Consider the following 20737-nt stretch of genomic DNA (forward strand, 5'->3'; position numbering starts at 1 on the left):
GCCGTCTACAGCCAAGGAGAGGGGCCCAGCCCAGATGCGCTCCCTCAAGGCCCTCAGGAACCAGCCCTGACCACACACAGATCTCGAATTTCCAGCTTCCACAGCTTGTAAGACACTGAGTTTCTGCCGTTTAGCCACCCAGTCTGTGGCGCTTTGTGAAGGCAGCCCTAGCAAACCAATGCAGTGTTTATTGCAGTAATGGTGAAAAGTCAGAAATGATGTAATATCTATTGATAAGGGAATGGTTTTCAGGGGACACTCACCTTTCTGCCTCTCCTCCAGGTTGCCTTGGCCATTCTGAAGCTACTGGGAAAGTAGGGTTTGACCAGCACACACCTTTCTGTCATTCCAAGATCCTCGAGTCAGTGGGAAAAATTATCAGGGGTTTCATATAAGGAAACAAATGGATCTGAATTTGGAACAAGTAAACCATTTGATTCTGCATTTTCAAGAACAGGGAGCAAACTTCATTTGGTAACAATAACATTTAAAGTAGATTTCCGTTCCATTTTGTGACCAGTTGAAAGGAAAATAAAGCCATAATGTGATGACACGACGAAAGGTAATCCCTGTTTACACCAAGAGTCTCTTAATATTTGACAAAGGATCTTCACATTCCTGGACTCACGCAAAGTGGGAGGAAGGCGCTAGAACTAGAATTCGAACAAAGGAGCATCCTGGACCCCCCACAGCCTCAACATGCTGGCGGCTTTCTCACAAGCAGGACTGCCAAGATCACCTTCCATTGTTACCACACACCCTTGGGGGGCTCGTTTTTCCCCCCTGAAAATCAGTCCTGGGATAAAAGAAGACCAACTTTAAAAGAATTTGGGGTCAAGTGACAAGACAGCCTGAGTTAAGCATAGGTTATTTTGAAAAGGGCTATCTTGAGGATAAATATTAGCTCAAGCTCTGGAGGAACTAAGGTGACCTTGATGGGCAGTGGAAGGAATCACTGAGAAACTCCTTAAAAAAAAATGTATATATAAAAAAAGGATGAGACTGTACCATTTGAGACAACATGGATGGACCCAGAGGGTATTATGCTAAGTGAAATAAATCAGACTGAGAAAGACAAACACTGTATGATTCCACTCATCAGTAGAATCTAGGAAAAAAAGAAACAAAAATAGACCTATAAATACAGAGAACAAACTGGTGGCTGGAAGAGGGAGGGAGGGAGGTTAGGGGGACAAAATGGGTGAAGGTGACAGGGAGATATACAGGCTTCCAATCACAGAATGAATAAGTCATGGGAATAAAAGGCACAGCATAAGGAATACAGTCAATGGTACTATAAGTGATGTAATGGGACAGATAGTAGCTACACTTGTGAGCATAGCATCATGTATAAACTTGTCAAATCACTAAGTTGTACACCTGAAACTACAGTAGCATTGTGTGTTAGCTATACTGAAAAAAAAAAAAACTAATGGCTTTACATAATTTTCCTAATGTTATGCATTAAAGCATAAAATAACCCAGGGGCCCCTGGGTGGCTCAATCAGTTAAGCATCATCTGACTCTTGATTTCTGCTCAGGTCATGATCTCATGGCTCCTGGATTTGAGCCCCGCATCGGGGTCTGGGCTCTCTCTCTTTCTCTCTCTCTCTGCCCCCTCCTCCCCCACCTCCAAATAAATAAACAAAATTTTAAAAATGGGGAGAAAAATCAATCCTGGCTACTTTTAATGATTGGCCTTTAAAACTGGAGTGTAACCAGGACCCCTCAGGCTCTAGGTGACAGCGTAGGAACTGAGTCCAACCTCTGGACAAGCAGCAGGAAGAGCCCTGGCTCAGGACCACAGAGCAAGCCCCACCTCTGCACCCAGAAGCCTCGCCTAGTGCCAGGCCCAAGGGGGTCCTCAACAAGTGATGCTTGGAGTAAACACTTGTTTATAGGTGTGAAGTCCTTATCCTAGGCTTCTCTTGGCCCCGTATCTAGCCAGGCCTGCCATTTTGTTCACTGTTCAGCTAAGTAGTCGTGTGGTTAGTTTGGGAGTCACTTCACCTGGGAGAGTGTAAAGAGGATCAAGGGGCCACCCCTGCCTTCTACAATACCCCATCCTGTTTGGAATGATGGTATGCTTACACACATATACATATACAGAAGTAGAAAATGCAGGGTGCAGATGTGACAGATCCCTTCAACCAAAGGTTTTAAAGTAACCAAGTACCAAGTGAGCAGGCTTGAATGTTCCCTAGGACAGAGATGTTCAAAGGAGCAATAGACCAGCAGTTCTCAAACCCTTTGGCCTCAGAACCCCTTTATACTCTTCAATGTTATCAACATTTAAAAAAATAATAAAAATAAATAAAATTTTAAAAAGGGGAGCCTGGGTGGCTCAGTTGGCTAAGTGTCTGACTTTGGCCCGGGTCATGATCTCACAGTTGTGAGTTCAAGCCCCGCGTCGGGCTCTGTATTGACAGCTCTGAGCCTGGAGCCTGCTTTGGATTCTGTGTCTCCCTCTTTCTCTGCCCCTCCCCTGCTCATGCTCTTTCAAATAAACATGTTAAAAAAAATTAAAATAAAACAAAATATACTCCTCAATGTTATTGAAGACCTCAAAGAGTTCTGCTTTTGTCTGTTATAGCTATCTGTATTTACCATAAGAGAAATTAGAAAATTAAAAAAAAATTTTTTTAATGTTTATCTTATTTTTGAGAGAGAGAGCACAAGCTGGGGAAGGACAGAGAGAGAGGGACACAGAATCTGCAGCAGGCTCCAGTCTATCTAAGCTTTCAGCACAGAGCCCAATGCAGGACTCAAACTTGTGAACCATGAGATCAAGACCTGAGCTGAAGTCGGTTGCTCAACTGACTGAGCCACCCAGGAGCTCTAAAACAGAAAATTTTAAAACACCAACAAACACACATACACATTCCACTAACCACCAGAGCGATGACATCATCACTTCTCATAGCCTCTGGAAGATTCCACCTTACACTAATGACAGACAAGAACAAAAAAAGGCAAACATCTTAGTATTATCATGAAAATAGTTTTGACCTCATGGCCTTCTTGAAGGAGTCTCAAGATATCCCAGGGGACCCCAGGCCACATTTTGAGAACCACCAGAGGGACTAAGTACTAATAAACGGGTTAGAGCAGGCAGCGCAGTTGGCTCTCTGAAAACATCATGCAAAAGGGTCATCTCTTCCACAGTGCTTAGGGAAGCAAGACTATGCCCATGGAGAGGGCAAAGGGTGAGGCCTTTTTTATAAGCCTGTTCCCCCAACAGGTGTGAAAACCATGCACACGTGTTGTCTCAGCCCATCTGGTCAAACCTGATACCACCATTACCAAGCCCAGCCCTAATGGGGTGGAAAGGTGATGGGAAGCAGTTTCATCTTTGAGAGACAGAGAGAAACAGAGCATGAGCAGGGGAGGGTCAGAGAGAGAGGGAGACACAGAATCGGAAGCACACTCCAGGCTCTGAGCTGTCAGCACAGAGCCTGACGGAGAGCTCAAATTCACGAACCGTGAGATCGTGACCTGAGCTGAAGTCGGATGCTCAACCGACTGAGCCACCCAGGCACCCCAACAGTTTCCTTTTTAAAGAACATTCCTTGTGGGGTGCCTGGGTGACTCCGTCGGTTAAGCGTCTGACTTCAGCTCAAGTCACAATCTCACGGTTCGTGAGTTCAAGCCCTGCATCAGGCTCTGGGCTGACAGCTCAGAGCCTCGAGTCTGCTTTGGATTCTGTGTGTGTGTGTCTCTCTCTGCCCCTCCCCTGCTTGCACACTCTCTCTCAAAAATAAGTAAACATCAAAATAAAGAAAGAACATTCCTTCCAAAGTGCACATACCATGTCCACTCAGGTTCCAGCAGCTGGAACTTAGTCATGTGGCCTCAACTGCCAGGGAGGCTGGGAGAGTCTTGCTGGGGGCAGTTAGTTTCGGTGTGGAGAGCAGCTTATCCCAGGCACCAGGGAGAGATCTTCCTCCTCCTTCAGGCATGGCTCCTTCCAGGCAGAGATGTCCACAAGAACAAGTACAAGACAACATGGCTATGCATCCATGTAACTGATGATCACTGACTTGCCACAGAGCAGGGCTTATACATAATCCAAATCTTTTCTCTTCCGGACTCCCTCTGAACTCCGCAGACCTCCTGAGTGAAGCTGGGCAGACTAAAGGCTGGCCCTGCCTCTACTTGCTACTTTTACAGTGGCTTCATTTCCAGGTGGGGTCAGAGTCCAGTTTCGGGAGTACGGTGTGTACAGGATGCATCTTTGGTGGAGAACCTGATGATGTTCCTGGCACCTTTCACTTTTATGGTCAAAGAGTGGGAGCCATTCTGCAACATCACTCCGTTTCCTGCCTTGTTTTGTGTCGTTCCAGAGGCCTAGCTGTTCTTCACAGTTGTTCCTGAATTTAGGAACTTATTTTTACTCTTACCAACTACTTGATGCCTTTCCTGCCTACAGTACTGCACCCGCCCCCTCTAACCAGCATGAACTACTCTAAAACCACTTAGCAAATGAGAAGGATCAGTGCAGTTCACTACCCTGCCCAAGGTCATGCAGCTCTGAAGTAGAGGAACCCATCAATTGACCCCTGATCTGACCCCAATGCCCATGCTTTTCATCTTTGTCTTCAATCAAGTAAATAACAAAGAGCTTGATAGTCTAATTGTCAACCTTTCAACTTCCAATATCTTTTTCTCAAAAATCAAAAACCAAAATTAAAAAAAAAGAAAAACTCACAAACAGGACTCAACAGCTATAAATTTGCAAACTCTCTCTCTCTCAGAGACAGCAGGCACACGAGCAGGGGAGAGGTAGAGAGAGAGGGGAGAGAATCCCAGGCAGAAACCATGCTGTCAGCACAGAACCTGACATGGGGCTCAATTCCACAAACAATGAGATCATAACCTGAGCCGAAATCAAGAGTCAGATGCTTCCGAGTGAACCACCCAAATGCCCCTGTAAATTGCTTTGACAGGCAAGAGCTGTGCCTAACATATCTTTGAATGCCCAATGTCCACCTCCTTATAATAATAGCCACTAACATTCAAGCACATCCAGACACTGCTAAGGGCATGGCATACTTTACTTTGCACTACAACACTATGAGGTAGATGCTCTTACCCCCATGTTACAGACACAAAAACAAGGCACAGAGATCATAGTTGCTAAGTAGACTCAGACCCATGCGATGCAGCTTCAGCATCTGTGCTCTTCAAATACTATGGTTCCATCACCTCATTTTCTAGTTGCAATGCTTTTATATTATGATTTGTACTTTTACAGTAGTAATTTCTTATTTCATAAGTATAACACTTTAGTTTTGGATGCCTGCTATGGCACATAGGAAGGATCTTAAAGGTCTTTTTTTATGACATCCTGTAAATAGGAATTTCCTGAGTCAGGGTATTTAATATTTAACTAAGCAAAATATGTAATAAAGAAGCTATAAAATGTCTCAGAATAGTCTACAAAACCCATCTCTTCTTGACGAGAAGCTGGAGCTCAAGCATCCCCGGGAAGCGAAAGCTTCCTCGCAGGGTCTCACTTCATTACTATTCACATGTGTGACCCAAGTCAGCCTAAGGCTGCCATGGGAACGAGTCTCACTCAAAGAGAGATACTTCTAAAGCTTTACACTAGGACTTTAACACAGAAGACTCCCATTCCTCCAAGTGCTCACGCACATAAAGACTTACTTAGGCGGCCCAGCCTGCCTAGGGAGAGGGGTGGGAAGTGAGCACTAGCTGGAGCCAGCCAGGCTCGCCTCCCAGGGCAACCAGAAGCCACAGCTGAGTCTCAGAACCAGCACCTGCACATCTCACTGTCACGAAGAAGGCAGCATTTACCACACTCTGGACTGGGGAACGGCGGAGTTAAGAGTTTACTGCAAAGCTTCTCCGAGCCTTTATGAATCGTAATGTGTTTGCAATGTTTCCCGAATGTATTTGACTAGCTCCTTTTTCTCAAAAGGCAATTAACATGTGCTGAGCTAATAGTTTGGGAAGTTGTTGCTGTAAGACACTCATTTATTTTATGTGTTTTGGTTTTGTTTTTAGTGGTTGGAGACTGCGAATGCATTCACACTTAGAGAATAATGCTAAATGTGATCAACTGCCCGCCAAAAAAAAAACAATAGTAACCCATGAAATAGGAAAATGCATTCCAAGTTTCAACATTAACAAGGTGTCACAGACCCGTTTTTGTTTTCCAGTGGTGGCCCCTTAGGACTGACATTCCTGGTCCCCACCATGCCTTTGAAGGAGAGGCATACTGTGAGGGCTGCTTCTGGTAGCCCTCAGCCCAGTGGGCCAGGCGTTCCTGTATAGGAATGAGAAAATAGTTGAGTACATTCTGAAAAGGAACGGTCATAGTTATCCTCCCGTTTTCAAATTTCATCATGAATCTTTTTATATCTCAGAAGTTTAAGAATGGGTTAGCATTCACTGAAGCCAAGTTCTAGTTTTTTCCATTTGAGAAAGTGGCAGAAAGATCTTTCCCAAAGCCATAAAGGCAATAATTTACATGCTTCTCATAATAGCTCAGAAAGAAATTAGTCAACCCAAGCTTCCACTGACTTCTTTCCACTATAGAATACACAAATAAATACACATAGGATACCTGAAGAAAAATTAATAGCTTTATTTTTCCTCAATATACATTCAGAAAATAGGTCTAAGAAAAGGTTTCATGAAATAGACCAGACGACTATGTACAAAGTGAAGAGTTCCAAATCAGCAAGTCAAAGCACACAAATGAAGCACTCTTCCCCGAGGGCCATGGCAGCCTAGGACCGTCCCATCAGAGGGGACGCAAGCTCTTGGATGGCTTTTGAGTTCAGCTGAGGAATCGTGCTGATCTTCAGGAGTTTGCTGCTTGCATACTTATTCTTGATGGCCTGCAGAAGTCATCTGTGATTAAGCACGCATCAGGACCCCCTACCTTATACCATGTTCCTAGTCTAATTCACAAGTATTTAAGGGCCAGACCCACAATCTCCAACTAGTGCGATGATGCTGAATCACTGAAGCCAGCTAGAGCTCTGAGGTCATAATGTGTTGCACCCGACAATTTCCTTCCATACCTAGCAATGGATAAAGCCCAGCTGGTAGCACAGGTGATGGAAGAATAAATGGTGTCAAGGTCCAAGGAGCAGGCTCTCTCTCCTATGTTGCCAGAGGGTTGGGAGGTAGGAGCTGTGTTTATCATACCTAAGCACCATCACGACAGAACAGGTCTGCCAGGACCGGCAGCAACAACTGGCAATAAAAGCAAGTGGCAACCAGTGCTTAGCGGGTCCCAGACAACAATACCCTAAGGACTGAAAACATGTCACACTTCCATGGTGTGCTAAATCATACAGAAACTACATGCAAGGAATCGGGGGTGAGGACGCTTGGCACAAATGCCTTGCTCTGTCACCACACCTGTGGTGATACTCGGCATCACACAAGCACAGGACAGCACCCAATCTCCTCTGACTCCTCCTCTCAGGTGGGCCCCACAGAGACAGATACCAGACCCTGAGGAGGCTTTCTGAATGGGCTTCTTGCCCCTCCCTCTTCACCATGATTTGGTCACTGTCCCAAAAGATCCTGGACAAAGGCCCTGAGTGATACCACCCCAAAACCCGAGTCTTCACAGAGCCCTTTGACGTGGGCCCTTGCTGTTCCAGATGACATGGGGAGCGCCTTCCCTGATGCTGAGTGCCCTGCCCAGGATGCTGGGACAAGGTGGGGAGACACACTGAATGGCCATCTGGCTGACTACCTGGGGCCTGGACCTGGTTAGCCTAGCTACTTGGTTTTGAAGAAAGTCTGCTTTTCAGATACGTCAGTATGCTCCATCCCCTGCTGGACTAGAAAAGAGTTCGTGCTAAAATAGACTCTCACATATGCCAATATTACGTTTACATGAAAACGCAAACGCACATACGTACACATACTCTCATTCACAAAACCCATAATCTAATGCTTTCCACGGTTGAGGGAGGAGTACTTACGATGAATTTCGTTAAGTTTTCGTTAACTTTCACGACATTTTTGGCCATGTGCTGCATGACTTCCAATACTTCATTCTCTGTGTATCCAGTGTAATACTGCTGTTTTAAGTTCTGGAACACAATGAAGAGAGAAGGTGCAAGATAAAGCCTCCGCTTCTTTAGAAGAGCACATCTTATACATGCTAACATCACTTATCACTTGCATAAAAGCTATACAATGATATTCTTACTTTTGTAAAATTCAGTAACAGCCCTAAACACTACCATTGTACCAGCAAAGCAGCCAGTAAATGCAAGATGACTCTGGCTCTGAACAAGACTAAATTAAGACACTGTGCAACTTCAGCTAAATCAAGTGACAAAGTTCCCATAATTATTATTTTTTTTTAAAAAGGTTGCAGGGGTATGTAGGGTACTCCAAGTAACAAAGCTTTCATGCTTCTATCACCACACTGGGGTGGGGGTGGGGGGATGGAAAGTGGGGCAGAGTAAAAATAAAACCCAGCAAAGGAAAGCCCCTTTCAGAGTAATGGCAGAGACCTGGGACAAGCACATCTCACACATACCACCACCACCACCGCCCCCCCTGTCCCAATCAAAGCCCTACTGGACAGTGGCTGGTGGGGAGATGGACAGAGCTGATACCCATATTGTTAGGGAAAGAGGTTCATTATTAAGAATAAATTAGGCCGTGGGCAGCAATCTAATCTACAAAATCCAGAAGAACTAAAGACTGCCCAGGATTCTCTCGTTGGGCACTGTGTAGTTAAGCACTGGAGAACAGAGAGCAGAGAAGCCTCTAGGGGTAGAGGCTTTGTGACCTAGCCTCCTGGAGAACAAAGGTCAAGCAAAAGGACAGTTGTTGATTGACAGTAAGATCTATCATGTGTGAAGACAGGTAACCTAACTTTATTTCAGTTCTGTGATAAAATTCTAAAAGCCAAAGTACATCTGTCTCATATGCACAATCTAATTGGGAAGATAAATCATAATTTAATCTTTTTCTTTCTTACTTTTTAAGAGAGAGAGAGGGAGTGCACGTGAGCAGGGGAGAGGGGAAGAGAGAGAGAATCTTAAGCAGGCTCCACTCTCAGCGTAGAACCTGACACAGGGCTCAATCCCACAATCCTGGAATCATGACCTGAGCTGAAATCAAGAGTCAGATGCTCAACAAACTGGGCCATCCAGGCACCCCAATCACAATTTAATCTTATTCCTAATGTATTTTTTTTTTTTATTAATTTAAGGTAGGCTCCTTGCCCAATGTGGGGCTTGAACCCACAACTCTGAGATCAAGAGTCTCATGCTGTACCCACTGAGGCTGCCATGTGCCCCAATCCTAAAATAATTTAAAGAAAAAAAGAACAAAGCAAGATTAATTCTGAAATAACACACAACCACCGGCATTTTCAAGTCAATTCCCAGAAAACGAGACCTAGAGCTAGTAGGTTCAGAGCCCAAAGAAGACATGTCCCAGAGGAAGGTAATTTAGCTAAAATGAGCCACTGGTACCAGGACCCTGTAACATCCATGTACCAGCAGCCTTGTTGCCTCAAGTTTTTTATTTCAAAAAATTTCAAATTATTTCAGAAAAAATGAGATAATATAATGAACATCTGTACATCTTTTGTGCAGATTCACCTATTAACACTTTGCCACTTTCTCGTTTTCTCTCTCATGGTGTCTGCAGCTAACTAAGTTGCAAATGGTTTAGCAAGAATTGTGTATGTATGTATTCACACACAATTTTGGAACTATTTGAAAATGAGTTGCAGACACCATTACACATCACTTCTAAATGCTTCAGAAACATCCCCTAAATAGTATTTTCCTATCTAGACACAGAGCTTTTCACATAAAAAAATCAACATTTCCATAGTATCATCTAGAATATAGTCTATATTCAAATTTCTCCAACTGTTCCAAAAATATCTTTCATAGATTTGTCTTTTTAGATCCAGGTCCAATTAAGGTACATGCAGTATATCTGATCTTTGGGGGTTTTTTTACTTAAAACAACTCCTATTTTCTTGACTTTAAATGACAACTTGAAGGCCCTAGGCCAGTTACTTTTAGAACATCCCACATTTAAATCTGAGTGTTTCCTGATGACTGGATTCGTGTCAAACATCTGGGCCATGAATTTCACGGAGATGATAATGCATTACTTCTAATAATGCACCAGAACATAGGTCAAGTCAGGTGCTCCTACCACTGGTGATGCCAAGCTTGATCACCAGGTTAAGGTGGTAATTTGCAGACCCCCTATCATAAAGGTACAGTTTTTCTTCAGCATTATTACATACCTATGAGGTGATATTTTGAGACCATGTGACTCGTCCTCCAAAATTACCTCACCTAATGATATGAGCATCAGTTAGTTGATCCTCACTTGAATCAGTTTTTACATTAGGGGTTAAAATTTTATTTATTTATTTATTTTACTATGTATTTTGAGAGAGTGTGTGGGTGTGTGCACGAGCAGGCAAGGGGGGAGAGAGAGATTCCTAAGCAGGCTCCATGCTGTCAGTGCAGAGCCCAATATAGGGGCTCATCTCAAGAACTGTGGGATCACAACCTGAGCCAAAACCAAGGGTCAGAGGCTTCATCAACTGAGCCATCCAGGCGCCCCTAAAATTTGATTTCTAACTCTACCATTCTTTCTGCTTTAATTAGCTGGTATCCTGATTAAAAAATAATAATAATAATAAAGAGCCCCTCTTCCATTCTTTCTTTTGTATCATTATAAATGCATGGATTTTTAAAAATGTGTTACAATCAGGGCGCCTGGTGGCTCAGTTGGTTAAGTGTCTGACTTCAGCTCAGGTCATATCACAGTTTATGAGTTTGAGCCCTGTAATTAGGCTCTCTGTTGTCAGCACAGAGCCTGCCTCATCCTCCATCTCTCTCTCTCAACAAATAAACATTTTTTAAAAATGCGTTACAATCTATTACTGTCACTATTTTTTTTTTTTTACATTTATTCATTTCTGAGAGACAGAGAGAGACAGAGCACAAGCGGGAGAAGGGCAGAGAGAGAGGGAGACACAGAATCCAAAGCAGGCTCCAGGCTCTGAGCTGTCAGCACAGAGCCCGACACGGGCCTCGAACTCACAAACTGCAATATCATGACCTGAACCGAAGTCAGATGCTTAACTGACTGAGCCACCCAGGCGCCCCTGTCACTATTCTTTACAATGCTCAGACTTAGTCAGTAAGAGCCCTTTCAAGCCAGTTCCTATGTCCTTTTCACGTGACCCCCACTGATCCTTGAGAATTTGCTTGGTGTCTATTACAAACTGATCTAGGCTCACCTTATACTTCTTCTCCCCCAACCCTGAGAGCAGCTATCTCTCAAAGGTGGCCTAGTTCCTAGTGGGTAATGGTACTTAGTATCCATTATGTGGGCACTAGGTATGATCACTGCTACTGGGTTATCACTGTTTCCGGGCTCTCTCATGATTAATTTACCGATATTTCCAAAATAGATTTAACGTCATAGGGGTTTTCCTTTGTTTTTAATTGTTAATATTATCCCTCTTTTTATTGTGAAAATTTTAGTCCTTAATAACAAATATTAATAAAGTTTTAGTCCGTAATAACAAACATGAATGTTTGTTTTACCCTAATATTCCTAAATAGTTTCACAGTTATAATACCAGATCACTATTAACAATACATCTCCCAAGTAAACTTTAAGTATGTTACCTCTTTTGGGTCTTTGTTTTATCTAACCATATAAAGTAATTCTTCCCTCAGTGTTCTATTACCAGTTTGATATATGATGACATTGTTGTTTCTGTGTAATTCCAGTTAGGGTTTGCATAAACACTCATATTGTTCAGAAGTCAAAAAAGTTACATTATATTGTATACAGCTGATAAAAAATTACAACCACAAGTCTTGCTCCCATCCCCAGCCTTCTACCCTGTTCCCACCCAACCCCACAGGTGTCATTTCCATTAGTTTCTGGTCTATTCTTCCTGTAATATATATATTAATAATATATTATAATATTATAATATAATAATATTAATAATAATATATTTAATATTAATATATAATTATATAATATATTATATATAATATATATAATATATAATATATAAAATATAATATATAATATAATATATAATATAATATAATATATATAATAATATAATAATTATAATAATAATATATATTAATTAGGAAATACCTAAGCACACATACATACTCTCTCTCTCTTATTCCCCTTCTTTCTTACATCAAATGTGTGGAGGGACAGCCCTGCCATGGTGTCCTGGCAAGCTTGCAGGCAGCCACAGAGGGCCAGGCAAAGGCCTGAAGCCCAGCTGATGTGTCTTGGCAGAATGCTTGGTGATCCTCCTGGAATGTGAGGGGAGGGAGGCTGGGAAGAGCGGCTCCCACCCTCCTCCATATCTCCCCTGAGAGGCTATCTTGAGACTGTTTCTTAACACCTGGGCTCTGAGGAGGCTTTTGTTCTGCTGCTCTTGGGGCACAACTACAGATGATAGAACTGCTTATGCTTAGTACCAGTCTAGAGTTGGCTCCTTCACAAAAGGGTATCCCACGACTCCCACTGCAGTCACCTGGCCCCTTTCGTTTTGGTTCTTGTCCCTTTTGGTGCGTGAGATAAGGACCACAATTGCTGGCAGCTTTGACTACTTGTATAAACCTAAAAGTGGCTCCTTTTTACCTTTACTGGCTCAATCAGTTGGGCCTTGGCCCTGCTTTTGTCTTAGATGCTTGATGCCTTGCTGGTTTCATTTAACCAAAGATCCCAGAAACCTTAGCATACCAGTTGTAGGCAGCCATGCACAGCCTTCACAACTGTATAGTTAGCACCTGGGTGCCATGGTGTGCTTACCTAGTCTACGTCTGAAGCATTCCAAGCAGCTTTCTTTTAGGCTTCTGGATTTTAACAATTGCTTTAACAACACTGTGGTGAAAACGGTAAGACCTTTCATATCCAGAGGGTCTAAAATATAACCTAATTTCTTCTTAACGCAACACTCACCCATTTTCCTTGGCCTATAACTTTCTGGGACAGGCAGGATGCAGCCGCTGCCACCTTCGAAGGGTGATAATGCACCATGTCATAGTCAATGAGAGTCAGCTCCATCAGGTATTTGGCTAAAGTATGCTGTTCCACATCGACCTAGGATTGAATAGCCCAGAGAGGAAGAAGCACAGCTATTATCACTGTCTGGCAAAATCACAGGTGAAGGCCTAGGAGCTGAAATCCACTCAATTCACTCGTCCTTCCCAGCAAGGGCCCTATTCCACAGTATATTAAAAACACAGAGCATGAGGTCTTTTAAGAATTGAGGAGATAAAACATTAGGACTTAATGAGAACATGTTTTCTATAAATTTTTAAGTTTTCCTTTAATTGGATCAATGTTTCTAGCATAAGACAACAGGGGGAAAGTAAAGTCTCATATGGAATCGGAGGCACTTACCTCCCCAGCTTTTGAGGCCCGCCTTAAGAAGTGCAGTGGCAAAGGTCGACCCAACTCAAATTTCAGTTCTTTCAAAATCAATGTTTCCATTTCTCGGATTTGGGAGCTTGTATAAGCATTGTCTGTGATGTAAACAAAGTCTTCGATATTTGGAGAAAACATCTCTTCATATTTGGAAGCCAAGAGCAGAGCCGTAATCCCAACCAGTTGAAGCTTCTTACGGGAAACCGGTTGAACCTAATTGAAGAAGACGGTGTCAAAAGTCATGTCCGACCAGAGGACTGGGGCACTGGGGGGAAGAAAGTGAGAGCGAATCACGTCCTGCAGAAGTACACATCGTCTCTCCTTATCCCCCTCTTACGAGCACAGGTAACCTGTGTATTAATTGCAGGTACCATCAGGGGCTCCTGGCTGGCTCACTAGGTGGAGCATGTGACTCTTGATTTCAGGGTTGTGGGTTCAAGCCCCACAGTGGGTGTAGAGATTACTGAGTATTCACTCTGTGCCGAGCACAGTGCAAAGATTTCAGTAATCACCTCACTGAAACCTCGCAAAAATCCTAGGAAGTATATGTATTTTTCCCACATACAAAGAGATGGGCTAAGAAGAGATTCAGACACTAGCCCAAGTTCACTCAACTTCTCAGTAGGGAAGAAATAAGCCTGAGAACCAAGCTCCTGGTCTGTGCTCCAGTCTCTTCATCCTGGCTTGAACATCTGGGGGAAGTCCCAACATGGGACTCCACACAGTCTGCATCAAGATAAGGTCAAGCCAAAAAGCAGGGTTAAATAATGGATGCCTAGGGATGTGGAAGGGGCTATCTCAAACATTTCCTTAATCATTCATTACCAAAAGTACACTCATTATTCAACCTGAGGTATCTTCAAAGATGCTTCAGAGTCAGGGAAAATCTCAGTCCAGGGTCTGAGTCTTTCCCTTCATTTTCTTTTTCTTTTAAAGTTTTTGTTGTTGTTGTTGTTGTTGTTTTACATTTATTTATTTTTGAGACAGAGAGAGACAGAACATGAGCAGAGGAGGGGCAGAGAGAGAGAGAGGGAGGACACAGAATCCAAAGCAGGCTCCAGGTTCTGAGCTATCAGCACAGAGCCTGACATGCAGCTCAAACTGAGGGAGCCACGAGATCATGACCTGAGCCGAAGTCGGACCCTCGACCGACTGAGCCACCCAGGTGTCCCTTCATTTTCTTTTAAACTGGGATTTCGCTTTTCTTGCTTCAACTCTCATTTTTTAAAAGCTACCTAAAATCTGACTACTTTCCTACCCCATGAGGAATGTATAATGCAAACCACTGAATCTATGGTTTCGTAGGATTTGGTGGTATCTCAGGGTCATCATTATAATAAACACAATTATTACTGTATTGTTGGGCAGAATTTGTACTTGAGTTATATCATAAATGTCAACTTTAAATACATAAATCCTTATCTGCAGTAGGGCTACTGCCTGATGGATAACACTAGTGCTTTCTATCTGGCATTTCCTCTAACTGGTTAGGGTTTTAGGACACCAGGTGATGTGTCCTATTTTGATGACCACTCCTGCCTCTCAGCTTAATTTCTTACATTCCTCTACTTTAGACCTCCATAACTCAGTATACTCCCCACACATACTCCCAATCCCCCTTTAAAAAGTCTGCCTCCTCTCCTTTCTACAGCGATTCATGCAACAGCTGGCTGGATACTGCAACATTCTCTAGCTAAATTCCTCATTTTTCAGATGAGGAAACTTAACAACAGAGAGCACCAAATTACAAAATCGATTAAGCAGACCCGGAAAACCAAGATCCAAAGGCACCACAGGCTTGGGCTGACCTTGAGACCTCCTGTTGGTATGTTTCCTCTGATGAATGACTGGCAATGCAGCGTCTCCCTCCCTGGGGCCCCCAGCATTTCTCCGCAGGCTGACCTGACACAAACGCCCAGCACTGGTCAGCATCACCAGAGGTCTGACACACTTGGCTACTTTCCCTTCTGGCACATGAAGTTCCTCAGTTTCTCACAAAGTGACTTTGGGTCTTTTCTTCAAGGTACCACCCTTTGGTATTGCACAATGCAATTCCAGGGCGCACTGCTACAGTCCCTGAAGCCACACTCACCTGTAAAAATCGATCCATGATGGCGACGCACATGTACAGGGTCTCCTGCAGCAGCCTAAACTTGGAGTGGACTTGCACCAGCCAGTCCACCAGGATGGCGCGCATGCGTCCGTTTATCTCCCTTCCATCTAGGAAGCGTGGATTTATGGATTGCAGAACCTGTTGACGGAATGAAAAGTTTAAAAAGCTGACCTCATTTCCTTCCCAGCTGTGTGGTGAATTCCACATTGCTTGCACGACCAACACCCAGAGGCCCACTCACCTCAAGCTGCCTTAGATACTGGTAGATATCCTTAACGTAGTCGCTGCAGAGCTGAGGGTTCTCCCAGTCCTCATTATCAATATCCTCGATTTTGCAGAGCAAGGCATCAGAGAAAGCTTGGCAGAGGTTCTCTTCCTTCATGGAGATATCCTCCGCTGGGGGAGCAGGACCCTACATGGACAAATTAATGTGCAGTAGCCTTAATCATTAATCATAGCCAAATACATGCAGAGGCAAATGGTTTTAAAAGTAGCATATCCATTTTTAAAATATGTGAAAGCCAAAACAAACAAATTTCAGAGTAAGAGGTGACTAACTCAAGATGTAGTAGACGAAGTTTTTAGGGATATACTCCTCTGTTTAAAGTTCTGTAATTTCACTCCAAGTGAAAACCTTAAGTCCTCACCATGGCCTGTGGGCCTGCATGATCTGGCTTTCTCCTCTTCCTCTGATGACCGCCTCCTATTTCCCTGCCCTTGGTTTGCTTCATTGCAGCCTCCCTCACTGCAAGTGGGCTCCTTCTTCACAGAAGCTCTTGTCCCTGCACCCCTGTGGGTAAACTTTTAGTTTAAAAGTTACCTTCTCAGTTAGGTATATCCTGACCCCCCATTTAAAAATTTTTTTTTTCAACGTTTATTTATTTTTTTGGGACAGAGAGAGACAGAGCATGAACGGGGGAGGGGCAGAGAGAGAGGGAGACACAGAATCGGAAACAGGCTCCAGGCTCTGAGCCATCAGCCCAGAGCCTGAGGCGGGGCTCGAACTCACGGACCGCGAGATCGTGACCTGGTTGAAGTCGGACGCTTAACCGACTGCGCCACCCAGGCGCCCCCTGACCCCCCCATTTTAAATCACTGTCTGCCACCTATCACCACCCCCACCACATTTCATTCCTCTTACTGTGTTTTTCCCCATAGAACCTATAACCTTCTAACAGATTATGGAGTTTACTAATATACGATGTATATTATTTTCTGTCTATGTCTGCTAGAGTGTAAGCTCTATAAGCTTACATTTATTTAAAATGATTTTGGTCCCTAAGGTATCTCAAATACCTATATCATCCCTGACACATACTAGGTGCTCACTAAATATTTATTCAATGAAAGAAACTTAGACACCTGGGTTAAGAGACTCTTAGAGCTGATAGTTCACCTCAGCTGTAGCCTCTTCTGCGAGTATAAAGATTTCCTCTCGTAAACTAATTTATTCTGCAACTAAAAAGCAGAAAAGCACATTCCAGCCTATGAATAAAATAGGAGGAGGAAGCAAAGACTGAGTAAGCACACACCCAGTATTTTCTTATGCTGACTGGGTGGCTATTAAAGTCACACAAATTAAAAATTTATAAAGTAAGTTAAAAACAAGCATTTGGTAATGAAGTATAAATAAACCATTACTTTTCAAAAGAATAAGAGGTACTTCTCAAAGTAAAACCTAACAGGACCGCTAGACTATAAAGACTGGGTATTAAAGAAATAAAATATAGAAAAAGAAGGATGTATAATAAACAAACCATTTTAATTTATATTAAAGCTCAGTGATTATAGTTTCCAGTCTTAGAGAAGGATAAAACAATAACAGCAGCAGCAGGAAAATATTGATAGCAGTTCAGATCACATCCTTCCCTCAAACACCAAAGTTCTTAAACTGAGGAAGGGTCAGCTGAGCAAGTTATGCAGGTATGCATGCCACTTATTCAAGAATTTAAGAACCTCAAGGGACTAGAATGAATAAGAGCTACTTGGGGTACCAGGGAAAAACCTAGATAAGGTTACCAGAGAAGATGAGACCTCAAGGCAAATGAATAGGCAAAAGGTAGGCAAGTACAAAGTCCCAGAGGAAGCCAAGAAATAAAGGCAAGTCTTGGGAAGTACACGCTGATTTGGAATGGTGGGAGGTAGTGCATGATGTGAGAGAAGATGGGCTGGAAAGCTGAGCAAGAACCTTGCTAAGGAGTTTAGATTTTACCCAAAGGGAAGTGAACCCACTGAAGGAATGGAGCAAGAGTGGCTAGAATCAGAGGCACCTGGCTGGCTCAGTTGGTGGAGCAACAGACTCTTGAAATTGGGGTTGGGGGTTCGAGCCCCCTGTTGGGTGTAGAGATTACTTAAAAATAAAATCTTAAAAAAAAAAAAAAGGTGTTGGGGTGTTTGGGTGGCTTAGTCAGTTAAGCATCCAACTCTTGATTTTGGTCCAGGTCGTGATCACACAGTTGTGAGATCGAGCCCCACGTCAGGCCCTGTGTTGGGTATGGAGCCTGCTTAGGATTCTCTCTCTTCTTCTCCCTCTGCCCCTGCCCTGCTCACACATGCAGGCACACTCTATCAAAAAAAAAAAAAAAAAAAAAAAAAAAAAGAGTAGCTAGAAACAGATGGGCTTTTTTTTTTTTTTTTTAACGTTTATTTATTTTTGAGACAGAGAGACAGAGCATGAACGGGGGAGGGTCAGAAAGAGGGAGACACAGAATCTGAAACATGCTCCGGACTCTGAGCTGTCAGCACAGAGCCCAACGTGGGGCTGGAACTCACTGATCTCGAGATCATGACCTGAGCTGAAGTCAGTCGCCCAACTGACTGAGCCACCCAGGCACCCCCAGATAGGCATTTTAATAAGCACACACAGCTTGGTTAAGTTCAAGGATATGTTTATGTTTCAAGGACAAGGTTCATCACTCTTTCTCAGGGAAGTACAGTCAGTACTAGGAGGTGGTTTAAGGAGGCAGAGATTAAAGTCATGCACTGTGTGTGCTGCCTTAGCAGCCTGAAATGTTTCCTTGTGTCTATTCAGAAGTACACCTGAGTTTAGCCATATCCCAAAGCCACCAGGATGGCTAATTGCTCTGGCCCTTAATTTAGAATTTCTTGAAAGCATTCCTTTTGGACTCCAACAAAATTTAATTATAAAATCCTGTGCAGACAGTATAGGGGCCAACTATGTAATCCTACGTCCTAAAAAACTAAAAAGCTGGGGCACCTGGGTGACTCAGTCAGTTGAGCCTCCAACTTCAGCTCAGGTCATGATCTTGCAGTTCATAGCTTTAAGCCCTGTGTCAGGCTCTGTACTGACAGCTGAGAGCCTGGATCCTGCTTCAGATTCTGTGTCTCCCTCTCTCTCTGACTCTCCCCCACTCATTCTCTCTCTCTTTCTCAAAAAGAAAAAAAAAAAAAAACATTAAAAAAAAAGAACTAAAAAACTAAGAAACTAGTTAACTCACCATCACAAACTTTTGTATGACAAAAGTAGACTGAGAATAAAAATCTTCAAATTAGATTAATGAATGAGTTCTGTCAGTTGTCAGAGACAACTGAAAAGTCATATCAAAAATAATAAAGATGTGAGATTTTGCTGAACTTGAGAAGCTCCTCTAGTAGATAGTCTGAGTAAAGGCCACTGAAATTCTACTACTACTGAGGTGGGTTTGTTGACAGAATGTATTACTATTAACATGCAAATGTGTAGGTGTTTGCATGAGTTTTGATAAAACAGACTTCCCTTATTTGCTAAATTTATGACAAACAATGTCAATTAAGTACAAGAAAGGACTCCCAGAAAAACTGATGCTTCCGATTAGACAGCTCATGATTTGTAGCAGTAAGTGTGTACTTCTACACACAAAGGCACACACAATTGCAGAAAGGCAAAATCAAGTACTGGGAATAGCTTTAGGGAATACACTGAACTGGAATTTGGAGGGTAGGGATAGTAAGAATGAACTTTTTTTCAATGCTTATTTTATATTATTTATTTTTTGATAGAGTGTGAGCACACATATGAGCGGGGGAAGGGCAGACAGAGAGAGTCCCAAACAGGATCTGCACTGCCAATACAGAGCCTGACCTGGAGCTCCATCTCATGAGCCATGAAACCATGACCTGAGCTGAAATCAAGAGTTGGACACTTAACTGGCACCCCCAAAATGAGCTTTTATTCTATATACCTGATGTATTTCTGTAGTATTTTGCTGTTATGACTATGTTTCTTGTGTTATTAAAAATAAAAAGCACTTTTTTTTTTTTTAAGATTTTATTTATTGGGGCACCTGGATGGCTCAGTCGGTTGAGCGACCAACTCTTGATTTAGGCTCAGGTCATGATCCCAGGGTCGTGGGATGGAGCCCCGCATTGACCTCTGTGCTGAGCTTGGAGCCTATTTGAGATATATTCTCTCTCTCTCTCTCTCTCTCTCTCTCTCTCTCTCTCTCTCTCTTTCTCTCTCTTTCTCTCCTTCTCCCCCACTCATGCTTGCTCTCTCTGTCTCTCAAATAAAAACTAAAAAAATAAATAAAAATAAAAATTTTGGGGGCGGCTGGGTGGCTCAGTCAGTTAAGCGTCCGACTTCGGCTCAGGTCACGATCTCGTGGTGTGTGAATTTGAGCCCCGCGTCGGGCTCTGTGCTGACTGCTCAGAGCCTGGAGCCTGTTTCCGATTCTGTGTCTTCCTCTCTCTCTGACCCTCCCCCGTTCATGCTCTGTCTCTCTCTGTCTCAAAAATAAATAAACGTGAAAAAAAAATTTTTTTTAATAAAAAAAAATAAATAAATAAAATAAAAATTTTGTTTTTAAGTAAACTCTACACCCAACATGGGGCCTGAATCTCCAACCCGGAGATCAAGACTCACACACTCCACTGACTAAGCCAGTCAGGCACCTAAAAAGGCACTCTTCTTTTAAAAAAATGTGAATAGTTGTGCTTTTTTCCCTTTTATATCTTGTTTTTGTATTAAGGATAGTTAAGCCATAAAACATTCTCATAGCTGAATACTGACTATTGTAGAGGCCACTTTTATGCAACAGGCTTGAGCAATGAAACTTGATCAAGGTAAAAGGGCCCACAATGATCACCAAGCTGAGTGCAAACAAGCAATGGAAACGGGCTCATTAAGCAACTCACCATAGGGTCTAACTGACCAGTTACAACCAGGCA

General features: G+C 43.0%; 1 protein-coding gene across 2 annotated transcripts in view; it reads right to left on the minus strand.

Moving 5' to 3' along the window:
- Positions 1-5036: 5036 nt before the first annotated feature.
- Positions 5037-20737, minus strand: part of CCNB2 (cyclin B2) — a 29578-nt gene continuing 13877 nt past the window's right edge. The window contains exons 4-9 of one of the 2 annotated variants that reach the window (XM_043555307.1): positions 15813-15983; positions 15551-15709; positions 13435-13671; positions 12991-13131; positions 7971-8081; positions 5037-6289 (exon numbers count right to left, since the gene is read on the minus strand). In XM_043555307.1, the coding sequence (XP_043411242.1) occupies positions 6158-6289; positions 7971-8081; positions 12991-13131; positions 13435-13671; positions 15551-15709; positions 15813-15983 (951 nt within the window). In that variant the 3' untranslated portion in view covers positions 5037-6157. Of the gene's footprint in view, positions 6290-6586; positions 6867-7970; positions 8082-12990; positions 13132-13434; positions 13672-15550; positions 15710-15812; positions 15984-20737 lie in introns of those variants that run through there. The other variant, XM_043555308.1, reaches the window with a different exon arrangement.

The sequence above is a fragment of the Prionailurus bengalensis genome, chromosome B3, assembly GCF_016509475.1.
Source record: "Prionailurus bengalensis isolate Pbe53 chromosome B3, Fcat_Pben_1.1_paternal_pri, whole genome shotgun sequence".
NCBI lineage: Eukaryota > Metazoa > Chordata > Mammalia > Carnivora > Felidae > Prionailurus > Prionailurus bengalensis.